Source organism: Mobula hypostoma, chromosome 3, assembly GCF_963921235.1.
Source record: "Mobula hypostoma chromosome 3, sMobHyp1.1, whole genome shotgun sequence".
Lineage (NCBI taxonomy): Eukaryota > Metazoa > Chordata > Chondrichthyes > Myliobatiformes > Myliobatidae > Mobula > Mobula hypostoma.
The window spans coordinates 1,822,085-1,849,384 of NC_086099.1; the positions used below are offsets into that span (position 1 = coordinate 1,822,085).

Sequence of the window (27,300 nt, forward strand, 5' to 3'; positions counted from 1 at the left end):
ATCAATAAGAAATAATTAAATCTTATTGTAATGACGAACTCCAAGACACCCATAAAACCCTTTGCTGCAGTCAAAGGACAGCGGTGACTATATCACGTCCATTTAGGAGAGCGCCAACCACATCATCAAGAATAATTAGTATCCTTTGGTATTTTCTATCCAGCATTGGGATAAAAAAAAATGGTCAGCCTAATTATGCCGCGTGGAAAGGGAAAGGGGACATTATGGTCAAGAGATGAGGCTAAACGTCGTCGGGAAGCGGCAAGGAGAGGGAGAGAACAAGAATTGGATGAGGCCAGGGCCGCACGACTCCAGGATCGAAGAGTCGGGACAAAAAAAGATGAGAGAAGAAGAGACAGAGGAGGAGAGGCATGCACGTCTCCAGGATCAGAGACAAACAACAAACAGCAGAAGAGATGAAGAGACAGGGAATGAAAGGACTGCACGACTCCAGAATGACAACAAGAGGCACAAGGGTGGCAGGTAAACCAGAAATGAAGCCATCAAGTATCCTTCGTTAAATGAGGAGCAGCTATATTTGCTTTGCTATGCGTCGTTCTTCTTTAATAAACTGAGGTTTTCTACTTCAGTTTCCAAAGCAAAGCAATACCAATAGCATTCAGGAACATTTAATGTTCATTCTGGTCACATCAGACTGCAATACCTTCTCTCAAAGGGTCCCCAATGGGTCACCCCGTTGTCAAGTATTTCATTAAAACAGTAAACTCATCATGGCCCATTCAGAAAGTCCTGCGACCCGCAGTTTCTTGTTTTTTACATGTGGCCCCAATGAGGAAAAAGAGCCAGAGGTCATAGAAAACGTTGGGAATAATAAGAATGCAACATAACATTTGGGAGAATGATGTTAGAATATAACCTCAGAGCCTGTTCGACCTTTGCATCACATCTGGTGTTACATTCCGCTGTGTATAAGAATGGGAGGCAAGTTTGGGTAAACGTGCAGCTGAAAGGATTGTGTCAGGGGCAGAGCTTTAGCTTTCTGGATTACCGGCTTGTTTCTGGATAAGCTGAGACGTGCACAAACAGAACCAAAGCAGGTCCGACATCCTTGGATGTAAACTAATTTGTCAGTGGACTGGGACACAGTAGATTGCTGGCTAACAGTGGATACCCCCATGCACACTATTTTGCTGAGAAAGGAGGGAACAATATAGTGTTCGGAGCACATGATAATTAGAATGGTGTATAGTGATCATTTATTACAACATATTGAAAACTATTGGAAAACTTTTTCTAATCAGATTTTTGAAGAGAAAATAAGTTGAAAGTATATTAACATTGTGCTAAGTTCTTTTTTCCCAAACCCAGGTGTGTTATAACAGCTCTTTAAATCTTAAGATTTAAAAATAATTCCTACATCACAATCAAATTTGACCAGATTGAGCTTTAGTAACATTACAACAAAGAGCAGTGACTCATGATCAAATGGAGATAGTTTCAAAGCCAAGTTCGCCCTTCAGGAGGTCACCAAATGGGCAATGAGTTCCTTGGCATCTTGTATACTTGCTGGTATTTGGCAACCACTTTCTGCCACATGGGTTCCGATGAGGAAAAGCTTTCGTTCATCACCAAGTTTGTCAAGGGAAAGCTTCTGATGAACCTCCAAAATGGTACAGGCCCCTTTGAGATCCTGAAAAACAATTGCAATAGCAAAATAGTTCCATCAATCAGCACTTTTTTCATTCAAGATTACCTTAAATTTACATACATCAACACCCATTATGTTCTCAATCTCTCCAGTCTTGTCTATTTAGTTAAGATAAAACCTTGATGATAGTTATTAAAAAAGAAAGCAGAACTTTTAAGCCAAAATGAGATCTAGTCTGCAAGAACATGCTGAGACTCGTAGCCATGCCTGCCTGCTAGCAGCACAGACAGCAGGTCACTAGCCTTAACAAGTGTAGATTTTATCAACAATCCCAAGATGTAAATACAAGGAACTGCAGATGAAGTGGGTAACTGGAAAGGTACGAGTTGGTCAATCCATGTCAGGGCTGCGTAAAAAGAGAGACCTTTCAATCGGGAGGGCGATTGAGATTTCAAAGACAGAGTTTTGAGCAGTTTCTTTGAGTTGAGGAACTGATCAGTAACATGGATTCATTAGAAAGGGCCAATAAAAATAACTCAAGTGCAATCAGTGCAGCCACTGGTTTTGGGTATTAAGAATGGATTTGGTTCATCAGTCTTGGGCGAAGTAAATTGTCTTGTAAGTTACTCTCTCTGTCCTTTTTTGTTCATTCCTCAACTGTTAGGGCATAGCAGATGAGTGAGAATGGGTGCAGGGACAGTGTTTTGTACTCTGTGTGGGATGTGGGAAGTCTGCGAAACCTCCGCACCGAGTTGCAGCTCCTGAGAGAATGTATTAACATAGAAACATAGAAAATAGGTGCAGGAGTAGGCCATTCGGCCCTTCGAGCCTGCACTGCCATTTATTATGATCATGGCTGATCATCCAACTCAGAACCCCGCCCCAGCCTTCCCTCCATACCCCCTGACCCCCATAGTCACAAGGACCATATCTAACTCCCTCTTAAACATAGCCAATGAACTGGCCTCAACTGTTTCCTGTTGCAGAGAATTCCACAGATTCACCACTCTCTGTGTGAAGAAGTTTTTCCTCATCTCGGTCCTAAAAGGCTTCCCCTCTATCCTCAAACTGTGACCCCTCGTTCTGGACTTCCCCAACATCGGGAACAATCTTCCTGCATCTAGCCTGTCCAATCCCTTTAGGATCTTATACGTTTCAATCAGATCCCCCCTCAATCTTCTAAATTCCAATGAGTACAAGCCCAGTTCATCCAGTCTTTCTTCATATGAAAGTCCTGCCATCCCAGGAATCAATCTGGTGAACCTTCTTTGTACTCCCTCTATGGCAAGGATGTCTTTCCTCAGATTGGGGGGCCAAAACTGCACACAATACTCCAGGTGTGGTCTCACCAAGGCCTTGTACAACTGCAGTAGTACCTCCCTGCTCCTGTACTCGAATCCTCTCGCTATAAATGCCAGCATACCATTCGCCTTTTTCACCGCCTGCTGTACCTGCATGCCCACTTTCAATGACTGGTGTGTAATGGATTAAGGATCTGGAGCTGCAGCCCGATGACCTTCGACACATATGGGAGAACGAGGAGTTGCCAGACGGAGCTACAGGGAGGTAGTCACCCCAAGGTTGCAGGAGATGGGTAGCTGTCAGGAGAAGGAAGGGAAGCCCACAGCCAGTGGTTATGCCCCTCAATGATAAGCATATAACTTCAGACACTGTTGTGGGCTGCGGCTCAGAAGAGCGAGAGTTGAAGAGGACAGCAGTGCTGACAGGAGATTCCTTAGTCAGAGGAACAGAGACATGATTACGAAGAATGGTTCCAAAAGACAGAAAAGTTGCAAATGTCACTCCATTTTTCAAAACCGGAGAGAGGCAGAAGAAAGGAAACTACTGGCTGGTTAGTTTGACCTCAGTGGTTGGGAAGATGTTGGTGTCGATGAAGGCAGTGGAAGGCAGGCAGAGCAGCACCAAATGCAGTGTATTCTTTCTCCTTGCATGGTTTTTTTCCTTATTTTTAAACCATAAGAGAGAGCGGGTCTAGCAGAGTGGCCATCGTCGGAGTGGGGGCTAGAGACAGAGGGGAACTTTGAGACTTTGACTCAAGAACTTCAAGAAAAGGCCGAGGCCAAAGAAACAGGTAAGAAGGGCTGGTTTTTCCTTGTGCTATTGCTGACTTGGTCTTGGGTGCCCATTGTACGGAGCAGGCAGGATGGCAGATATGGCAGTGGGATGCTCCTCCTGTAGGATGTGGGAATTCATGGAACCCGATGACTACACTTGCGGGAAGTGCAGCCAACTCCAGCTCATGAAAGAGCACATTAAGGAGCTGGAGCTGGATGAACTTGGGATCATCTGGGAAGCAGAGCAATTGATAGATACGACCTTTGAGCAGTGGTTCCACCCAGAGTGCAGAATTCAGGGAGTAGATGGATGAACACCGAGAGATGTAAAGGGAGAAGGAAGTCAGTGCAGGGTCCCCCTGTGGCCATTCTCCTCAGCAACAGGTTTGAGGGGGTTGACCTATCTGGGCAAGGCAGCAGCATCCAGACCAATAGCACTGTGGTCGGCTCTGAGCCTCAGAAGGGTAGGGGGAAGTCTGGTGGAGCAATAGTCATAGGGGACTCAATCGTTAGGGGGACAGATAGGAGATTCTGCAGCAGAAAAAGTGATGCCGGGATAGTGTGTTACCTCCCGGGTGCTCGGGTCCAGGATGTCTCTGAGTGGTTGCAGAATATTCTTGAAGGGGAGGTCGTGGTACATGTTGGTACCAATGACATAGGCGGGAACGGGGTGGAGGTTCTGCGCAGTAAGTTTAGGGAGTTAGGAAGGACGCTGAAGAGCAGGATCTCCGAGGTGGTAATCTCAAGATTACTCACAGTGCCACGAGCCAGGGAAAGTCAGAACAGGAAGATAATACAGATGAGTGAGTGGCTGAGGAGATGGTGCAGGGGGCAGGGTTTTAAGTTCTTGGATCATTGGAATCTTTTCTGGTGAGGGGGTGACCTGTACAAGTGGGACGGGTTGCACCTGAACTGGAGGGAAACCAATATCCTGGGAGGGAGGTTTGCTAATGGTATTGGGGAGGGTTTAAACTAGATTTGCAGGGGGCAGGAACCGAAGTGAAGAGGCAGAGGATGGGCCAGCTGACGCACCAGTAGTGACAGCTTGTAGGGAGTTTGTGAGGAAGGACAGGCAGATGATAGAGCAAAGTTACACTAAGCCTGATGGTTTGAGATGTGTCTATTTTAATGCAAGGAGTATTTTAATACAAAGCGGATGAACGTAGAGGGTGGATCAATACGTGGAAATATGACATCGTGGCCATTACAGAGACTTTGATGTCTCAGGGAAAGGAATGGATGCTGGGTATGCTGGACTTTAGATGTTTCAAAAAGGACAGGGAAGGAGGCAAAAGAGGTGTGGGAGTGCCATTGCTAATCAGGGATAGTGTTCAGGCTACAGAAAAGGAGGAAGTCATGGAGGGATTGTCTACTGAGTCATTGTGGGTGGAATTCAGAAACAGGAAGGGGGCAATAACTCTACTGGGTGTTTTTTACACACCCCCCAATATTAACAGGGAGCTAGGGCTTTACTCTTTGGAGAGAAGGAGGATGACAGGAGACATGATAGAGGTATACAAGATAATAAGAGGAATAGATAGAGTGGATAGCCAGCGCCTCTTCCCCAGGGCACCACTTCTCAAAACAAGAGGACATGGCTTTAAGGGGTGGGAAGTTCAAGGGGGATATTAGAGGAAGGTTTTTTACTCAGAGAGTGGTTGGTACGTGGAATGCACTGCCTGAGTCAGTGGTGGAGGCAGATACACTAGTGAAGTTTAAGAGACTACTAGACAGGTATATGGAGGAATTTAAGGTGGGGGCTTATATGGGAGGCAGGGTTTGAGGGTTGGCACAACATTGTGGGCCGAAGGGCCTGTACTGTGCTGTACTATTCTATGTTCTATATCAAGGAGCAGATGGGGAGGCAGATTCTGGGGTGCGGGGTGCAATAATAATAGGGTTGTTGTAATGGGTGATTTTGACTTTCCTAATATTGATTGGCATCTCCTTAGCACAAGGGGTTTGGATAGGGTCGAGTTTTTTTTGGTGTGTTCAGGAAGGTTTCTTGACACAATATGTAGATAAGCCTACAAGAGGAGAGGCTGTACTTGATCTGGTATTGGGAAATGAGCCTGGTCAGGTGTCAGGGCTCTCAGTGGGAGAGCATTTTGGAGGTAGTGACCACAACGCTATCTCCTTTTCCATAGTGCTGAAGAGGGATAAGAGCCTAATTCTGCTCCTGTGCCGTATGGTATAAACTGGCCTTCATCACAGAAGGGCTAAAGTAAGCACTGAGAATATCTGCCTACAATTATATCAGATGTGAGCAAAAACCATACCTAGAATTGTTGTCCACAATTTTGGTCACTTTGACAAAAAAAAATACATGTTGTAGAGAGAGAGAGAGAGTGTACAGGAAAACTTCGGCCAAATTGTTTCCTTGAATAACAAATCTGTCACATGAGAGATGGAATGGGCCACACCTATATTCTCTAAAGTTTAGGAGAATGAGATAAGATCTCATCAAAACTTTGAGAGATAAACTAACAGATGCAGGAGGTGCTTACCCAGGCAGTGTCAGTATCTCAGAACAAGGAGTCAGTCAAGGACACATGTCTTCATGCAGAGTTGTGTGAAGCTGTGCAATTCTCTCTCCCAGACAGCTGTGCAGGCTGTCACTGATATGAAAGTCAGAAAGATGGTTGGAATATCGAAAATTAGTAAGTAAAATTGTGATGAATTAGATAAAATGATTTGAGGATCTGAGGTATAGAAAAAGGTTGAATATTAGGACTTTATTGCCTGGAGCGTAGGGCAATAATGATATACAAAATGATGAGGGGAACAGATAGGGTAAATGTAAGCAAGTACAGCCTATGGGTTAAGTTTCAAAGGTTTAAGGGGAACATCAGGGGGAATTTCTTAGAGTGTGGATCAAGCTGCCAGTGGAGGTCATGCATGTGACCTCCATTTCATCGGTTAAGAGAAGTTTGGATAGGTACATGAATGGGAGGGATATGGAGGGCTCTGGTCAGGCTGCAGATCAATGGCACGAGGCAGATTAATGAGAAGATATTGGACCGATGGAAAACAATGCTGGAGAGATAGTAATGGAGGACAAGGAAATGGCGGATGAACTGAATAAGCATTTTGCACTGTGGAAGACACTAGCAGTATGGTGGAAGTTCCAGGTGTTAGGGGGTCATGAAGTGTGTGAAAATACTATTACTAGGGAGCAGGTTCTTGGAAAACGGAAAGGTCTGAAGGTAGGTAAACCACCTGGACAAGATGGTGTACACCCAGGGTTCTGAAAGAGGTGACTAAAGAGATTATGGAGGCATTAGCAATGATCTTTTCAACAATCACTGGATTCTGGAATGGTTCCTGGAAGACTGGAGAATTGCAGATATCTCTTCACATCTTAAGAAGGGAGAGAGGCAGAAGAACAGAAATTATAGGCCAGTTAGTAGTTGGGAAGATGTTGGAGTTGATTGTTATGGATGTTGTTTTGGGGTACTTAGAGGCACATGATAAAATAGGCCATAGTCAGCATGGTTTCCTCAGGGGAAAATCTTGCCTGACAAATCTGTTGGAATTCTTTGAAGAAGTAACAGGCAGGATAGACAAGGGAGAATCAGTTGATGGTGTGTAGTTGGATTTTCAGAAGACCTTTGACAAGGTACCACTCACGAGGCTGCTTAACAAGCTATGAGCCCATAGTATTACAGAAAAGATTCTAGCATGGATAAGGCAGTGGCTGATTTCAGGAGGCAAAGAGTGGGAATAAAGGGAGCCTTTTCTGGTTGATTGCCGGTGACTAGTGGTGTTCCACAGGTGTCTGTGTTGGGACCACTTCAGTGACCTGGATGACGGAATTGGTAGTTTTGTTGCAAAGTTTGCATATGATCCAAAGACAGGCAGAGGGGAAGGTAGTTTTAAGAAAGTAGAGGTTACAGAATTAGACGATTTCAGAGAATAGCAAAGAAGTGGCAGATGGAATACAGTGTCAGGAAGTGTATGGTCATGCATTTTGGTAGAAGAAATGAAAGGGTAGTCAACTTTCTAAACGGAGAGATAACTCAGAAATCTGAGGTGCAAAGAGACTCGGGTGTCTGTGTGGAGGTTTGTAAGTTGGTTTGGTGGTAAAGAAGGTAAATGTGATGTGAGCATTCATTTCAAGAGAAGTAGAATATAAAAGCAAGGATGTAACATTGACACTTTGTAAAGCACTGGTGAGGCTTCACTTTGAGTATTGTGAACAATTTTGGATGCTTTTCGTAGAAAAAGCTGGCCAGAATTGTAATGGCACTGCACTGGACTTCAAGGTGATTGGTCCCGGGTTCAAATCCGGCCAGCTCCTTGCACGATTTCCATCCGTGATGGGTTGAGTATCGAGCGAGCAACTTGGACTTGTGAAAAAACAAGTCAAACGTTAAACGGGCAAGGCGACCGCCCAATGCGCCACAAGGATCAGAGAAGAACATCATCTTAGAAAGGATGTGCTGACAGTGGAGCGGGTTCAAAGGAAGTTCACAAAAATGATTCCAGGACTTAAAGGCTGATCATATAAGGAATGTGTGATGGCTCTGGACCAGTACTTGCTGGAATTGTGGGGTGACCTTCTTGAAACTCATGGAGTAGTGAAAGGCCTTGACAGAGTGCAGGTGGAGAGGATGTTTCTTACAGTGGGAGAATCTAAGACCAGAGCACACACCCTCAGAATAGGGGGGTGTCCTTTAACATAGAAACATAGAAAACCTACAGCGCAATCAATACAGGCCTTTCGGCCCACAATACTCTGCCAAATCTGTACTTAATTCAGAAATTACCTACAGTTACCCATAGCCCTCTATTTGTCTAAGCTCCTTGTACCTATCCAGGAGTCTCTTAAAAGACCCTATCATATCCGCCTCCACCAGCGTCGTCAGCAGCCCGTTCCACACACTCCCCACTCTCTGAGTAAAAAACACACCCCTGACATCTCCTCTGTACCTGCTCCCCCGCACCTTAAAATTATGCCCTCTCATGCTAGCCATTTCAGCCCTGGGAAAAAGCCTCTGACTATCCACACAATCAATGCCTCTCATCATCTTATACACCTCTATCAGGTCACCTCTCATCCTCCGTCGCTCCAAGGAGAAAAGGCTGAGTTCATTCAACCTATTCTCATAAGGCATGCTCCCCAATCCAGGCAACATCCTTGTACATCTCCTCTGCACTCTCTCTATAGTATCCACATCCTTCCTGTAGTGAGGCGACCAGAACTGAGCACAGTACTCCAAGTGGGATCTGACCAGGGTCCTATATAGCTGCAACATTACCTCTCAGCTCTTAAACTCAATCCCACGATTGATGAAGGCCAATGCACCGTTTGCCTTCTTAATCACAGAGTCAAACTGTGCAGCTGCTTTGAATGTCCTATGAATTCGGACCCCAAGATCCCTCTGATCCTCCACACTGCCAAGAGTCTTACCATTAATACTATATTCTGCCATCATATTTGACCTACCAAGATGAACCACTTCAAACTTATCTGGGTTGAACTCCATCTGCCATTTCTCAGCCCAGTTTTCATCCTATCGATATCCCGCTGTAACCTCTGACAACCCTCCACACTATCCACAACGCCCCCAACCTTTGTGTCATCAGCAAATTTACTAACCCATCCCTCCACTTCCTCATCCAGGTCATTCATAAAATTACGAAAAGAAGGGGTCCCAGAACAGATCCCTGAGGCACACGATTGGTCACCAATCTCCATACAGAATATGACCCGTCTACAAGCACTCTTTGCTCTGTGAGCAAGTTAATTCTGGATCCACAAAGCAAGGTCCCCTTGGATCCCATGCTTCCTTACTTTCTCAATAATCCTCGCATGGGGTACCTTATCAAATGTCTTGCTAAAATCCATATACACTACATCTACTGCTCTACCTTCATCAATGTGTTTTGTTACATCCTGAAAAAATTCAATCAGGCTCGTAAGGCATGACCTGCCCTTGACAAAGCCATGCTGACTATTCCTAATCATATTATGCCTCTCCAAATGTTCATAAATCCTGCCTCTCAGGATCTTTTCCATCAACTCACCAACCACTGAAGTAAAACTCACTGGTCTATAATTTCCTGGGCTATCTCTACTCCCTTTCTTGAAAAAGGGAACAACATCCGCAACCCTCCAATCCTCTGGAACCTCTCCCGTCCTCATTGATGATGCGAAGAACACTGCCAGCAGCTCAGCAATCTCCTCCCTCACCTCCCACAGTAGCCTGGTGTATATCTCATCCGGTCCCGGCGACTTATCCAAATTGATGCTTTCCAAAAGCTCCAGCACATCCTCTTTCTTAATGTCTATATGCTCAAGCTTTACAGTCCGCTGTAAGTCATCACTACAATCACCAAGATCCTTTTCCATAGTGAATACTGAAGCAAAGTATTCATCAAGTATCTCTGCTATCTCCTCTGGTTCCATACACACTTTTCCACTGTCACACTTGATAGGTCCTATTCTCTCACATCTTATCCTCTTGCTTTTCACATACTTGTAGAATGCCTTGAGGTTTTCTTTAATCCTGCTCGCCAAGGCCTTATCATGGCCCCCTCTGGCTCTCCTGATTTCATTCTTAAGCTCCTTCCTGCTAGACTTATAAGCTTCTAGACCTCTACCATTACCTAGTTTATTGAACCTTTCGTAAGCTTTTCTTCTTTTCTTGACTAGATTTACAACAGCCTTTGTACACCACAGTTCCTGTACCCTACCGTCCTTTCCCTGTCTCATTGGAATGTATCTATGCAGAACTCCACACAAATATCCCCAGAACATTTGCCACATTTTTGCCTTACTTATCTCTGAGAACATCTGTTCTCAATTTATGCTTCCAAGTTCCTGCCCAATAGCTTCATGTTTCCCCTTACTCCAATTAAACACTTTCCTAACTTGTCTGTTCCTATCTCTCTCCAATACTATAGTGGAGGAGATAGAACTGTGATCACTATCTCCAAAATGCTCTCCCACTGAGAGACCTGACACCTGACCAGGTTCATTTCCCAATACCAGATCAAGTACAGCCTCTCCTCTTGTAGGCTTATCTACATATTGTGTCAAGAAACCTTCCTGAACGCACCTAACAAACTCCACCCCATCTAAACCTCTCAGTCTAGGGAGATGCCAAACAATATTTGGGAAATTAAAATCTCCCACCACAACCACCCTGTTATTATTACTCCTTTTCAGAATCTGTCTCCGTCTGCAAATTCGATGTCTATATTAAAAAAACACCCAGTCAAGATACTGACCCCTTCCTGTTTCTAACTTCCACCCACAGAGACTCCGTAGACAATCCCTCCATGACTTCCTCATTTTCTGCAGCCGTGACACTATCTCTGATCAGCAGTGCCACACCCCCAACTCTTTTGTCCTTTCTGAATCATCTAAAAACCATAACTCTAAGTAACCATTCCTGCCCCTGAACCATCCAAGTCTCTGTAATGGCCACAACATCATAGCTCCAAGTACTGATCCACGCTCTAAACTCATCCATTTTATTCACAATGCTTCTTGCATTAAAATAGACACATCTCAAACCATTGGTCTGAGCGCATCCCTTCTCTATCACCTGCCTATCCTCCCTCTCACACTGTCTCCAAGCTTTCTCTATTTGTGAGCCAACCTCCTCTTCCCCAGTCTCTTCAGTTCGGTTCCCATCCCCCAGCAATTCTAGTTTAAACTCTCCCCAGTAGCCTTAGCAAACCTCCCCGCCAGGATACTGGTCCCCCTCGGATTCAAGTGCAACCCATCTTTTTTGTACAGGTCACACCTGCTCCAAAAGAGGTCCCAATGATCCAGAAATCTGAATTCCTGCCCCTGCTCCAATCCCTCAGCCACACATTTATCCTCCACCTCATTCTATTCCTATACTCACTGTCTCGTGGCACAGGCAGTAATCTCGAGATTACTACCTTTGCGGTCCTGCTTCTCAACTTCCTTCCTAACTCCCTGTACTCTGTTTTCAAGACCTCCTCCCTTTTCCTACCTATGTTATTGGTACCAATATGTACCACAACCTCTGGTTGTTCTCCGTCCCACTTCAGGATATCGTGGACACGATCAGAAATATCCCGGACCCTGGCACCTGGGAGACAAACTACCATCCGAGTTTCTTGCCTGCATCCACAGAATTGCCTGTCTGACCCCCTAACTATAGAGTCCCCTATCACTGCTGCCTTCCTCTTCCTTTCCCTACCCTTCTGAGCCACAGGGCCAGACTCTGTGCCAGAGACACGGCCACTGTTGCTTCCCCCAGGTAGGTCATCCTCCCCCAACAGTACTCAAACAGGAGTACTTATTGTTAAGGGGTACAGCCACAGGGGTACTCTCTAGTATCTGACTCTTGCCCTTCCTTCTCCTGACTGTGACCCACTTGTCTGTCTCCCGAGGCCCCGGTGTGACTACTTGCCCATAGCTCCTCTGTATCACCTCCTCACTCTCCCTGATCGGACGAAGGTCATCGAGCTGCAGCTCCAGTTCCCTAATGCAGTCCCTAAGGAGCTGCAGCTCAACACACCTGGCGCAGATGTGGCCGTCTGGGAGGCTGGGATTCTCCTCGACATCCCACATCTGACACCCAGTACTGATCTCCGGCCTCACAGACATATTTCCTGTTTCTATTTTTCACAAGTAACTTTCTCGCCTTGACCTGTTATTGCCGAAGACCTGTTGAGCCAAAGCCCTCCTACTCTGTCTCCCTCTGCTCCGTCGCCCACTCCACAAAGCTGTCTTCATTTTACACTCTTTCCACCGGTCTAACTTGCTGAGCCCTCGCGCCTGCGCAGATGTTCCTCGACTGGAGGATTAAGAATGGAGATGAGGAGGAATTTCTTTAGCCAGGGAATGATCAAACCGTGGAATTCGTTGCCACGGACAGCTATGGAGGCCAAGTTTTTACATATATTTAAGGCAGAGATTGATGGTTTCTTGATGGCCTCAAGGAATGAATCATCAGGAAGGAGGCTTCATGCGAACAGCAGTGGAACAAAGATAAACTGGTCCGCAGGGAACACATATAGAACTGTGCTGTTTATAGAACACAACACAGTACAGCACAGTACGGGCCTTTCAACCTACACCATTTTGCTGCCCTTTATAAACATACTCCAGGGTCAACCATAACTCCTCCCTCCTACACAGCCCATAATCCTCCGTTTTCTTTCATTCATGTGCTTATCCAAAAGTCTTTTAGAAACGGCTATTGTAGCTGCCTGTACTACCACCCCAGCATTCCGGACACCCACCACTCTGTCATTTCCTTTGAACTTGCCTCAACTCACCTTAACTCACCTTAATAGTCATAGTCATAGTCATACTTCATTGATCCCGGGGGAATTGGTTTTCGCTACAGTTGCACCATAAATAATTAAATAGTAATAAAACCATAAATAATTAAATAGTAATATGTAAATTATGCCAGGAAATAAGTCCAGGACCAGCCTATTGGCTCAGGGTGTCCGACCCTCCAAGGGAGGAGTTGTAAAGTTTGATGGCCACAGGCAGGAATGACTTCCTATGACGCTCTGTGTTGCATCTCGGTGGAATGAGTCTCTGGCTGAATGTACTCCTGTGCCCACCCAGTACATTATGTAGTGGATGGGAGACATTGTCCAAGATGGCATGCAACTTAGACAGCATCCTCTTTTCAGACACCACCGTGAGAGAGTCCAGTTCCATCCCCACAACATCACTGGCCTTACGAATAAGTTTGTTGATTCTGTTGGTGTCTGCTACCCTCAGCCTGCTGCCCCAGCACTCTGGCATTGACCATTGTTACCTGCTGCCTATCCACTCTATCTATGCCTCTCAAAATCTTGTTCATCTCCATCAAGTTGCCTCTCATCCTTTGTCGCTAGCTCTGACTCGTGCAATCTTTCCACTTGTGCAAAGTGGTGAAAAACATACCTGTTTATTGGCCAAAACGACGACAGGAAGCGTTGAATCCCCTTGAACTAATTGGTGAAGTTCTTGTTTCGCGAGTGGCATCCGCGTAGGGTCCGCTGAATCTACCACATAGACAACAGCCTTTGCTCCAGGCAGGTGGGAGGACCAGCACCGGCGTACAGATTCACCACCACCAACTAGGAAACAAAACACAACAACTCATACAGTGCAGTCACAGCAGATTAAAGCATCTAGAATCATATTCTCTCCCTTTTTAAAAAATTAGCATCACAGAGTCCTACAGCACCAAAGATCATAGTTAATATGCTACAAGGCATTAGGGATCTGGATGATATTGTAGCAAACTGTTCATCAAATTTGGAGGTGACACCAAGATTGGGGTGCGGTGGACTATCATGGCTTGCAGTGGAATCTGGACTCGCTGGAAAAGTGGACTGAAAAGTGGCAAGTGGAATTTAATGCAGACAAATGTGAGGTGTTGCATTTTGGGAAGCCCAACCACGATACGTCTTACATGGTGAGCAGTAGGGCACTGAGCGGTGAGACAGAGCAGAGGCATCTGGGAATGCAAGTCTACAATTCCTTCACAGTGCTGTCATAGGTACAGTACCCTGCAAAAGTCTTAGGCACAGGTCAAAAAAATTCCCTACAGCAAAGACGTTTTCAAATATAATTATAGGATCATAAATATCAAAAAATTACTATAAAGAGCAGGAAACAGTAAAAAAAAACTTGATCAATATTTGGTGCGACCACCCTTTGCCTTTAAAACTGCATCAATTCTCCCAGGTACACTGTCGTGCAGTTTTATAAGAAAATTAGCTCGCAGATTGTTCCAAGCATCTTGGAGACCCTGTCACAGTTCTTCTCCGGACTTTGGCTGTCTCACTTGCTTCTGTCTCTCCAGGTAATCCCAGACAGCCTCGATCAGGGCTCTGTGGTGGCCATCCCATCTGTTGCAAAACTCCTTCTTGTTCTTTTTGCTGAAAATTGTTCTTTATACTTTATTGATCCCGAAGGAAATTATAGTGCCATAGTAGCATTACAAGTGCACAAATATACAAAAATTAGAATGGAAATAAGAAAGCATAAAATGTATATTACCTTAAAAATAAGATGTACAAGATTTCAAATATTTAAGTTTACACTGATAAGATGGCAGTGCAAGAATTACCGCAATATTATACAGTAATTAGTGTGCATTCACACTGTCCGGATAAGAAGTGATGGCGGTATTGCACAGGGTGTCCATGACAGCAGGGTGTGGTAAACAGAGCTAACTAGAGGTTAATAACATGAATGTAAGGGTGAACAAGCCAGTGACGGGATACAAATTCAGATAGAGTTAAATTGTACCACAGAGGCAAAATTCATAAAGCTCACCTTCAAAAAACCAAACAGAACGGAGGATTTGCCTTACCCAATTTTAGGTTATATTATTGGGCAGTTAATACACAAAATATTACGTTCTGGATATATTACATTAACCATGAGAATTGCCCAATATGGGTTTCTTTGGAAGTCAAATCTGTTATGAAATTTTCCATTATTTCTTTACCTGGATCTTCGCTTCCTTTACCTTTAAATAAACTGACTGACAATGTTGTGGTTAAACATACTTTGAGGATTTGGTTACAGTTTAGAAAACATTTTGGTTTACTGAGATTCTCCCTCTCAAGTCCCAAATTTTCTAATTGTTTTTTTTTAAACCATCTTTAATTGACTTATCTTTTAAAGAATGGGATAGATTGGGTATTAAATGATTTCAGGATTTGTTTGATGGAAGGAATCTCTCTTCTTTTGTGCAATTTTCAACGAAATTTAACCTTTCCAATACTCACTTTTTTCGATACTTACAGATTAGAGATTTTTTAAGATCTCAATTACATACATTTCCTACAAGTCCAGATAAGAATATAATAGATACAATTTTTAATCTGAAACCCTTTGATAATGGTTCAATATCTAACATTTATGGTCTACTGTTGGGACTGAAAAAGGCCTCTTTAGATAAAATCAAAGGAGATTTGGGAAAAGGATTTACAGATTTTCATATCTGAAGACAGCTGGAAGATTATTTTAAAATTGATTAATTCATCACCATTATGAAAGGTGGGGGAGTAGCATTGCTTGTTGGAAAATATTACAGCAGTGCTCAGGCAGGACAGATTAGAGGGCTTGTCTACTGAGTCCTTATGGGTGGAGCTGAGAAACAGGAAAGGTATGGCCACATTAGTGGGATTGTATTACAGACCACCCAATAGTCAACGAGACTTGGAAGAGCAAATCTGCAGAGAGATAGCAGACAACTGCAGGAAACATGAAGTTGTGGTGGTAGGGGATTTTAATTTTCCATACATTGATTGGGACTCCCATACTGTTAGGGGTCTAGATGGTTTAGAGTTTGTAAAATGTGTTCAGGAAAATTTTCTAGATCAGTATATAGAGGGACCAACTAGAGGGGATGCAATATTGGATCTCCTGTTAGGAAACGAATTACGGCAAGTGACGAAAGTCTGTGTAGGGGAGCACTTTGGTTCCAGTGATCATAACGCCATTAGTTTCAATTTGATCATGGACAAGGATAGATCTGGTCCTAGAGTTGAGGTTCTGAACTGGAAGAAGGCCAAATTTGAAGAAATGAGAAAGGATCTAAAAAGCGTGGATTGGGACAGGTTGTTCTCTGGCAAAGATGTGATTGGTAGGTGTGAAGCCTTCAAAGGGGAAATATTGAGAGTGCAGAGTTTGTATGTTCCTGTCAGGATTAAAGGCAAATTGAATAGGAATAAGGAACCTTGGTTCTCAAGGGATATTGCAACTCTGATAAAGAAGAAGAGGGAGTTGTATGAAATGTATAGGAAACAGGGGGTAAATCAGGTGCTTGAGGAGTATAAGAAGTGTAAGAAAATACTTAAGAAAGAAATCAGGAGGGCAAAAAGAAGACATGAGGTTGCCTTGGCAGTCAAAGTGAAGGATAATCCAAAGAGCTTTTACAAGTATATTAAGAGCAAAAGGATTGTAAGGGATAAAACTGGTCCTCTTGAAGATCAGAGTGGTCGGCTTTGAGCGGAACCAAAGGAAATGGGGGAGATCTTAAATAGGTTTTTTGCGTCTGTATTTACTAAGGAAGCTGGCATGAAATCAATGGAATTGAGGGAATCAAGTAGTGAGACCATGGCAACTGTACAGATTGAAAAGGAGGAGGTGCTTGCTGTCTTGAGGAAAATTAAAGTGGATAAATCCCCGGGACCTGGCAGGGTGTTCCCTTGGACCTTGAAGGAGACTAGTGTTGAAATTGCAGGGGCCCTGGCAGAAATATTTAAAATGTCGCTGTCTACAGGTGAGGTGCCGGAGGATTGGAGAGTGGCTCATGTTGTTCTGTTGTTTAAAAAAGGATCGAAAAGTAATCTGGGAAATTATAGGCTGGTAAGTTTAACGTCGGTAGTAGGCAAGTTATTGGAGGGAGTACTAAGAGACAGAATCTACAAGCATTTGGATAGACAGGGGCTTATTAGGGAGAGTCAACATGGCTTTGTGCGTGGTAGGTCATGTTTGACCAATCTGTTGGAGTTTTTCGAGGAGGTTACCAGGAAAGTGGATGAAGGGTAGGCAGTGGATATTGTCTACATGGACTTCAGTAAGGCCTTTGACAAGGTCCCGCATGGGAGGTTAGTTAGGAAAATTCAGTCGCTAGGCATATATGGAGAGGTGGTAAATTGGATTGGACATTGGCTCAATGGAAGAAGCCAGAGAGTGGTGGTAGAAAATTGCTTCTCTGAGTGGAGGCCTGTGACTAGTGGTGTGCCACAGGGATCAGTGCTGGGTCCATTGTTATTTGTCATCTATATCAATGATCTAGATGATAATGTGGTAAATTGGATCAGCAAGTTTGCTGATGATACAAAGATTGGAGGTGTAGTAGACAGTGAGGAAGGTTTTCCGAGCCTGCAGAGGGACTTGGACCAGCTGGAAAAATGGGCTGAAAAATGGCAGATGGAGTTTAATACTGACAAGTGTGAGGTATTGCACGTTAGAAGGACAAACCAACGTAGAACATACAGGGTTAATGGTAAGGCACTGAGGAGTGCAGTGGAACAGAGGGATCTGGGAATACAGATACAAAATTCCCTAAAAGTGTCATCACAGGTAGATAGGGTCGTAAAGAGAGCTTTTGGTACATTGGCCTTTATTAATCGTAGTATTGAGTATAAGAGCTGGAATGTTATGATGAGGTTGTATAAGGCATTGGTGAGGCCGAATCTGGAGTATTGTGTTCAGTTTTGGTCACCAAATTACAGGAAGGATATAAATAAGGTTGAAAGAGTGCAGAGAAGGTTTCCAAGGATGTTGCCGGGACTTGAGAAATTCATTTACAGAGAAAGGTTGAATAGGTTAGGACTTTATTCCCTGGAGCGTAGAAGAATCAGGGGAGATTTGATAGAGGTATATAACATTATGATGGGTATCGATAGAGTGAATGCAAGCATGCTTTTTCCACTGAGGCAAGGGGAGAAAAAAACCAGAGGACATGGGTTAAGGGTGAGGGGGGAAAAGTTTAAAGGGAACATTAGGGGGGGGCTTCTTCACACAGAGAGTGGTGGGAGTATGGAATGAGCTGCCAGACGAGGTGGTAAATGCGGGTTCTTTTTTAACGTTTAAGAATAAATTGGACAGATACATGGATGGGAGGTGTATGGAGGAATATGGTCAAAAGCCTGTTTCTGTGCTGTAGTTTCTATGGTTCTATGGTAGTTTCTATGTGCTCGTCATTCTTTATTACAATTCAAAGTGGTTCATAGAGTTCATATGTCTAAAGATAAGCTCTCCCGTTTCTACGTAGATATTTCCCCTTACTGTGATAGATGTACTAATGGAGTGGCCACACTAATTCATATGTTTTGGACCTGTCCGAGCCTTGAAAAATTCTGGAAAGATGTATTTAAAACTTTTTCTGTACTTTTCAATGTCAGCTTTAAGCCCAATCCTTTGACTGCCTTGTTTGGTATTGTCGAGGATAGTGCTACAAAATTGAAGCCATCTAATTTGCGGGTATTGACTGACAAAGGGAAGTTCAGGACTGCATAAAAGCCAAGGAAAGAGCATATAAGGTAGCAAAAGTGAAAGGGAAGTTGTATGATTGGGAAGCTTTTAAAATCCAACAAAAGGCAATTTAAGAAGCTATAAGAAGGGAAAAGATGAAATATGAGGGCAAACTAGCCAATCATATAAAACAGAATACTAAAAGTCTTTTCAGTTATAAAAGGAGTAAAAGGGAGGTGAGAGTTGACATTGGACCACTGAAAATGATGCTGGTGAGGTAGTAATGGAGGACAAAGAAACAGCAGATAACTGAATGGGTACTTTGCATCTGTCTTCACTGTGGAAGACACGAGCAGTGCACCAGAGGTCAGTGAGTGTCAGGGAGCAGGAGTGAGTGTCATTGCTATTACAAAGGAAAAAGTGCCAGGCAAACTGAAAGATCTTAAGGCGGCTAAGTCAGCTGGACCAGATGTCCTGAGAGAGGTTGCTGAAGAGATAACGGATGCATTGGTCATGACCTTTCTACTTACTCTCTAGAAATTCAATCTCAGCATCTTCAGTCTTCACAGACACACTGTTGAACATCTTGGTGGGCCCATCACTCCTGCTCATTGTGCAGGTAGACAGACTGCACAGAACACTGGTTTTCCCCGCCCCGTCAAGGCCAACCACAAGAATGTGTTTCACATTTTCTTCATCCTTTCAGAACAGAAAAAAAGATAAATGCTTAAAAATGAATTTGGTCTTTACAAAACTTGATAAAATTTGACAAAATGAATTTCTGTCAGCTTCACTCAGTTTCAGGGCACATTTGATGTATATTGTCAGATCAGTGTAATCAGAGCTGAGACCAAACTTTAATGCAGGACACCGAAACTCAGAGCTACACCACACCTAAAGATCCACTGTCAATTTCTGTCAATGTTTTTATCTCCCTTCCACAATGATTCAAAGAACATGGGAGCAATCACCCACAGGCACCCATTTTATTAATTTCATCTTCTCGCACTGACAGCGCAGCCTCTCTGCACCAAGGCAATTGTAAGTGCTGGGAAGGGAGCGATCCCTGCGGAAAGCAGAAAGTTGGGGGTAGGGAGAGGTGTGCCTGGTGGTGGGATCCCCTTGGAGATGGTGGAAGTAACAGAATTACATGCTGGACACAGAGGCTCATGAGGTGGTAGGTGAGGGCAGACGTACATGACATAGAAGATACGTAGGTGAGGGCAGCATTGCTGGTAGAGGAAGGGAAGCCCTATTCCTTGAAATAGGAGGACACCTCAGTAGTTCTGGAATGAAAAGCCTCATCCTCAGAGCAGATGCGGCAGAGACAAAGGAATTGAGAGAATGGGATGCCATTTTCACAAGTGACGGGGTGGGAAGAGGTATAGTCTAGGTAACTGTGAGAATCAGTGGGTTTATAAGAGATATCAGTAGATAGACTATCTCCAGAGATGGAGACAGAGAGATCGAGAAAGGGAAGGGAGGTGTTGGAAATGGACCAAGTAAATTTGAGGGCACAGTAGAAGATCTTAAATTTTTCAGTGACTTTAAGTTCCCTAGCTCTGATCATCTCATTTTCACTATGGATGTTCAGTCCCTGTTATCCTCCATCCCCCACTGTGAGGGCCTTAAAGCTCTCTGCTTCTTTCTGGACAAAAGCCCTTCCTACCACTCTCCTCCGTCTGGCGGAACTGGTCCTCCCCCTCATTAATTTCTCCTTCGGCTCCGTCCACTTCCTTCAAACCAAAGGTGTAGCCACGAGCACTCACATTGGTCTCAGCTATGCCTTTTTGTCAACGGCATGGATCAGTCCATGTATCGCTCCCCAACTCTTCCTATACTACGTCACTCACTGCATCCAGGCTGCTTCCTGCGCCCAAGTGGAGCTCGTCGACTTCATCAACTTTGCCTCCAACCTCCACCCTGTCCTCAAATTTACCTGGTCCATTTCTGACAGCTCCCTCGCCTTTCTGGATCTCTCTGTCACTATCTCTGGAGACAGACTATCTAGTGATACCTTTTATAAACACGCCCAGTCTCACAGCTAACTGGACTATACCTCTTCCCACACGTCACTTGTGAAAATACCAGCCCCTTCTCTCAGTTCCTCCGTCTCTGCTGCATCTGCTCTCAGGATGAAGTGTTTCATTCCAGAACTACAGAGATGTCTAGCCTAACCTCAGTGGTTGGGAAAGTGTTGTAGTCTACTATTAAGGATGAGGTTTTGGGGTACTCGGAGACTAATGATAAAATAAGTTGAAGTCAGCATGGTTTCAGTAAGGGAAATCTTGCCTGACAAATCTGTTGGAGTTCTTTGAGAAAGCAACAAGCAGGGTGGGCAAAGGAGAGGCAGTGGATGTCATTGACTTGGATTATGAGAAGGTATTTGATAAGGTGACACACGAGGCTGTTTAACAAGATCAAATCCCATGGCATTACAGGAAAGATACTGGCATGGATGGAAGAATAGCTGACAGACAGGAGGCAGTGAGTGGGAATAAAAGGGGCCTTTTCCGGTTGGCTGTTGGTGACTAGTGGTGTTCCTCAGAAGTCAGTATTGGGACCGTTACTTTTCACATTGTTTGTCAATGATTTAGATCATAGAATTGATGGCTTTGTGGCAAAGTTTGCAGATGATACGAAGGTAGGTGGAGGGGTAGGTAGTGCTGAGGAAACAATGCATTTGCAGCAGGACTTAGACAAATTGGAAGAATAGGCAAAAAAGTGGCAGATGGAATACAGTATGATAATGCATTTTGGTAAAAGAAACAATAGTGCAGACTATTATCTAAATGGGGAGAAAATTCAAACATCAGAGGTGCAAAGGGACTTAGGAGTTCTCCTGTAAGATTCCCATTCGATTTCAACATTCGAAAGTTTTCAATGAGATTCCCCCCACCCCCATCCTTCTGAATTCCAGTGAGTACAGACCCAGAGCCATCAAACGTTCCTCATATGATAACCCTTTCATTTCTGGAATCATCCTTGTGAACCTCCTCTTGACCCTCTCCAATGCCATCATCGATGGGGACGGTAGAGGTTCCGGAGGATTGGAGGGTTGCGGATGTTGTTCCTTTATACAAGAAAGGTAGTAGAGATAGCCCAGGAAATTATAGAACAGTGAGTCTTACTTCAGTGGCTGGGAAATTGATGGAAAAAATCCTGAGAGGCAGGATTTATGAACATTTGGAGAGGTATAATATGATTAGGAATAGTCAGCATGGCTTTGTCAAAGGCAGGTCGTACCTTATGAGCCTGATTGAATTTTTTGAGGATGTGACTAAACGCATTGATGAAGGAAGAGTGTATATGGATTTCAGCAAGGCAAGGTACCCCATGCAAGGCTTAATGAGAAAGTAAGGAGGCATGGGATCCAAGGAGAAATTGCTTTGTGGATCCAGAACTGGCTTGCCCACAGAAGGCAAAGAGTGGTTGTGGATGGGTCATATTCTACATGGAGGTCAGTGACCAGTGGTGTACCTCAGGGACCCTTACTCTTCATGAATTTTATAAATGACCTGGATGAGGAAGTGGAGGGATGCGTTAGTAAATTTGCTGATGACACAAAGGTTGGGGGTGTTGTGGATAATGTGGAGGGCTGTCAGAGGTTACAGCAGGACATTGATAGGATGCAAAACTGGGCTGAGAAGTGGCAGATGGAGTTCAATCCAGATAAGTGTGAAGTGGTTCATTTTGGTAGGTCAAATATGATGGCAGAATATAGTATTAATGGTAAGACTCTTGGCAGTGTGGAGGATCAGAGGGATCTTGGGGTCCGAGTCCATAGGACACTGAAAGCAGCTGCACAGGTTGGCTCTGCGGTTAAGAAGGCATATGGTGCAACGGTCCTCATCAATCGTGGAATTGAATTTAGGAGCCGAGAGGTAATGATGCAGCTAGATAGGACCCTGGTCAGACCCCACTTGGAGTACTGTGCTCAGTTCTGGTCGCCTCACTACAGGAAGGATGTGGAAGCCATAGAAAGGGTGCAGAGAAGATTTACAAGGATGTTGCCTGGATTGGGGAGCATGCCTTATGAGAATAGGTTGTGTGAACTCGGCCTTTTCTCCTTGGAGCGACGGAGGATGAGAGGTGACCTGATAGAGGTGTATAAGATGATGAGAGGCATTGATCGTGTGGATAGTCAGAGGCTTTTTCCCAGGGTTGAAATGGTTGCCACAAGAGGACACAGGTTTAAGGTGCTGGGGAGTAGGTACAGAGGAGATGTCAGGGGTAAGTTTTTACTCAGAGAGTGGTGAGTGTGTGGAATGGGCTGCCGGCAACGGTGGTGGAGGCGGTTAGGATAGAGTCTTTTAAGAGACTTTCGGACAGGTATATGGAGCTTAGAAAAATAGAGGGCTATGGGTAAGCCTAGTAATTTCTAAGGTAGGGACATGTTCGGCACAACTTTGTGGGACGAAGAGCCTGTATTGTGCTGTAGGTTTTCTATGTTTCATATCTTTTCTAAGATGAGGGGCTCAAAACTGTTCACAATACTCAAGGTGAGGCCTCACCAGTGCCTTATAAAGCCTCAGCATCACATCCTTGCTCTTGGACCATTGGTTAATCAGACTGGAATCCAGAGAAATCTTTCCTGAACACAATGAACAAATTTCACCCAATTTAAGCCCACAACCCTTATGCCCCTTTAAAACTCCTCCCCTCACACTTTAGCCCTCTGCTTTCCTCCCTCCCTCCCCCATGTTCATTCCTTTCATGACTGTGCACACCTCTAACAAGGTCATCCTCAGCTTCTTGCACTTCAGGGAAAAAGGTGACAACCCATCCAGACTGCACTTATTGCTCACGCCCTTCACACCCCCTCAGATCAGCAAGGGGTGACAGAGTAATACACTACAGGAATGGTTCAACTTGTCCGTGTTTACCAAGTTGCCTGCCTAAGGTAGTCCCATTTGCCAATGTTTGGCCCATTTCCCTCTGAACTTTCACTATACAGTGTCACTACAGGCCCTCAGGTCAAACATATCCATGCCAACTGTGTTGCCCAGCAAGTGGGAGGAGCTAAATAGTCATAGTCATACTTTATTGATCCCAGGGGAAATTGGTTTTTGTTACAGTTGCACCATAAATAATTAAATAGTAATAAAACCATAAATAGTTAAATAGTAATATGTAAATTATGAAATAAGTCCAGGACCAGCCTATTGGCTCAGGGTGTCTGACCCTCCAAGGGAGGAGTTGTAAAGTTTGATGGCCACAGGCAGGAATGACTTCCTATGACGCTCTGTGTTGCATCTCGGTGGAATGAGTCTCTGGTTGAATGTACTCCTGTGCCCACCCAGTACATTATGTAGTGGATGGAAGACATTGTCCAAGATGGCATGCAACTTGGACAGCATTCTCTTTTCAGACACCACTGTCAGAGAGTCCAGTTCCATCCCCACAACATCACTGGCCTTACGAATGAGTTTGTTGATTCTGTTGGTGTCTGCTACCCTCAGCCTGCTGCCCCAGCACACAACAGCAAACATGACAGCACTGGCCACCACAGACTCATAGAACATCCTCAGTATCGTCCGGCAGATGTTAAAGGACCTCAGTGTCCTCAGGAAATAGAGACGGCTCTGACTCTTCTTGTAGACAGCCTCGGTGTTCTTAGACCAGTCCAGTTTATTATCAATTCGTATCCCCAGGTATTTGTAAAGACAGTGCCAGAAGTTTTTGCGGACCCTGGACGACTTCTTTGAGTTCATTCACAAAACAGCTTAAATCTCTTGTTCTCATGTCTCTTTTTTCCCTTTTCAAGGTGGCTAGAGTCCCGTCGGAGCCCATGATCTACAACTGTGCTCAAACCATGTTCTTCACAGAAGACGTTCTTGCTCTTCGGAGCTAGCCGAGCGGCCTGCGCTTTGGAACCTTCGGAAGCCATGCGCCTTTGGGGTGAGGCCCTGTGGATGACCCGATCCCTCACTGATGCCACCCACTAAGCGTCGCAGGAGATCGAAACATCCAATTAGTGGACGTGGCTGTCAGAGGCCTCTGCACTCGAGCTATCAAGCTCCCTCTCTGTGGTGAGAGAGAGTCAGCTGATTCTCAAGTCGGGGGAACACAAAATAAGCAATGCTGCAGATTGTCACATCAAAACAGCAAGCTGCTGGCCTCACCCTCACTGTGACAGGAGCAATATCTCGCTCCCTCATTAGTTAGAGAATGGGCCTGTGAGATGTCGAGGTGTTGTAGTTTTGGATGGTCAATAGATCATGGTTTCTGGGGGTGGGGGGTTGTTATTGTTTGGTGGGTGTGGGTGGAGGGGCTGATGCTTTTTGCTGGGACAAAGAGGGAAGGGGGGCTTTAGGGTTCTAATGTTTTTCTGTCATTCACTTGGAATACTTTCTGTTTCATGGATGTTTGCGAACAATAAGGATTTCAGGTCGTATACTGACATGAAATTGAACCATTGAGCCAGCCCAAGCAGCCCACCTTTGGCTCATAGCCCTCTAAACCTCTCCGATCCATGTATCTCCAAATGTCCTTTCAATGTTATTGAACAGACTTCCAAGTAAACAGGCTATTCATGGAACCTGGAATTGTGGAAATTCAGAAGGAGTGGTGGAATTGAAACACATTGCACAACTTGGACAGGCCACATGTGAAACTGGGATACAAAGTTCAGCACAAAGGAAAGAAGAAACAAAAATGAAGTACTTATTTGAGTTTTAATAGATATACCAGAAAACTTGTTCCCCGATACAAAGGAACCATCTGCAAAATAAAAAGGAAGATAAATTGCACAGTCAAAATGACTAATTTGAGGAAGTACATAGACCACATTTTGAGGTGAGTTTTGCCCTTTGGAGAAGAAGGGAATGCCGGTGACAACGTGGACGAAACTCCAAAACTGGGTTAAGCAGTCAGTTTTTAAAATTTACTTTTACCCCACATAAATTCTATAAGAATTAATTTTACTTCATATCTCAAATAATTTGTGAATTTTGTAATGGTGAACTTCCTGCAGTTGTCATGTCAAGGTTGCCTATATTATGTATTTAAGGATATAAAAAGGTTTTCTACATTATTAGTTGCACATATGGGTAAAATAAAATAGATACATTTATAGTCACAGTCATACTTTATTGATCCGGGGGGAAATTGGTTAAAGCACAATTCCAATATTGGAATGAGTGGATGAATTCAGAGGACCAGAACCAGTTTAGCCTGATCTCGCAATAGTGACATAATTTAAACGTAAACCATTGAAAAGGTTATCTTTTGTCTTCAAATGCTGAAGATTAAGATACAGAAAATTCTGCTACCCAGAAGCAAAGGTGAATAAATGTAAACTTGTGTTTATGGTGAGGGGTGATGGTACTGTAAGAGTTGACCACATTGCAAGCCCAGGCACTTCCAGCAGGTTGCAGTTGTTTTGATAGAGCAAACCTCCTTAGTATCGAGGCACACCTCTTCCACAATATTTCACCAACACCCAACGCTAGTTAAAACAAGTTCAGGGCCTGCAGGGTATCCTGCTGCTCAGACTAATGCTTCTACAGCGAGCTCAGGCTCATAGTTAATGTCACTGAAAATTAAAGTGGCCTTTCCCATAGTACTCTTTATGATTTTCCTTGCTGACCATCAATTATATTTGCTTTGAAGGGCTTGTCTCATAATAAAACAAGCTATAGAGTGAGGATTGCTGTTTGAAATTACTCTTACAGTCTAGTGAACACTGTGGGGAATCTATTCAGAGGAAAACTTAAACTTGAAAAGTTCAGGCAGCTAATCTTGTCTGATCCCATCTCAGGTGAAATAAATATTGACAAAGCAGACCCCCCCCCACACACACACAGACAGCTCGACAATGTTCTAGTTTCTATGACAAGAACGTTCCCATTTGCACTACTTCCGAGTATTTCAGCACAAATTGTCGTGTAATCCCGGCCTTTAAAAGGTCAGTAAATGGATCGAGGAGAAACTCTCGGCCTTACCTCCGGCCCCGGCTCATTCACCGGGATCTCCTCCTCCTCCTCCTCCTCCTCCTCCTCGATCACCGGCCTCTCCCCCTTGCCAGCCTTGCCCGCCTTGCCCTCGGGCCTCTCGCCCCCGAACCATCTGCCCCAGGCGGCGTAAAGGACTCCGCCGACCAGCGCCACTGCTACCCCAAGCAGCCCGGTCCGATAAATCTGCTCCAGCATCAGCAGCACCGACCCGGCCCGGCCCGATTACGGGTGGGAGCGGCTGAGCAAACGCGGCTTCATTCCGGGCTCGGAGCCACTCCCAGGCTGCAGACAAGGCCTCTCCCCCGGCCGCCGACACGCCCTCTGTGAGCGCAGCCCTGGCATTGTGAGCCGGTGCCGCCGTCAGCCGGAGGAGCCGCCCGGGCCCTCCGACCCAGAGACGGACGGGACACGGGGCCAGGCGCTGAATGTGGCCTTGGCTACTTGGAGGCACAGGATAAAATAGACCGTGGTCACCATGGTTTCCTCCAGGGCAAATCTGTTGGAATTCTTTGAAGAAACAACAAGCAGAGTAGTTAAAGGAGAATAAGTGGATATTGTCTACTTGGATTTACAGAAGCCTTTGACAAGGTGCCACATAAAGCAGCTTAACAAAACATGGTATTACAGGTCAGAATCCAGCAGTGGCTGATAGGCGGAGGCAAACAGTGTGATTTGGATGATGGCTTTGTGGCAAGTTTGCAGACGATACGAAGATAGGTAGGGGGG

At 44.6% G+C, this 27,300-nt stretch overlaps 1 protein-coding gene across 1 annotated transcript; it reads right to left on the bottom strand.

Moving 5' to 3' along the window:
• Positions 1-419: 419 nt before the first annotated feature.
• On the bottom strand, positions 420-26,948 carry arl9 (ADP-ribosylation factor-like 9). The gene is made up of 4 exons (XM_063042556.1): positions 26,563-26,948; positions 19,147-19,315; positions 13,577-13,752; positions 420-1,651 (listed from the first exon to the last, which is right to left on the bottom strand). Exons 1-4 carry the CDS (start codon positions 26,767-26,769, stop codon positions 1,478-1,480), a joined length of 726 nt encoding a protein of 241 aa, XP_062898626.1. The 5' UTR covers positions 26,770-26,948; the 3' UTR covers positions 420-1,477.
• Positions 26,949-27,300: the final 352 nt, after the last annotated feature.

Bases quoted from the DNA above. Each gene is read 5' to 3' on its own strand.
- arl9 (XM_063042556.1), bottom strand. From the start codon at position 26,769: ATGCTGGAGCAGATTTATCGGACCGGGCTGCTTGGGGTAGCAGTGGCG. The intron at 19,316-26,562 runs GTAAGGCCGAGA...CTGTTCTGAAAG, and splicing joins TGAATGAGCCGGGGCCGGAG to GATGAAGAAAATGTGAAACA. The intron at 13,753-19,146 runs GTAAGTAGAAAG...TTTGTTTCCTAG, and splicing joins TGAGATTGAATTTCTAGAGA to TTGGTGGTGGTGAATCTGTA.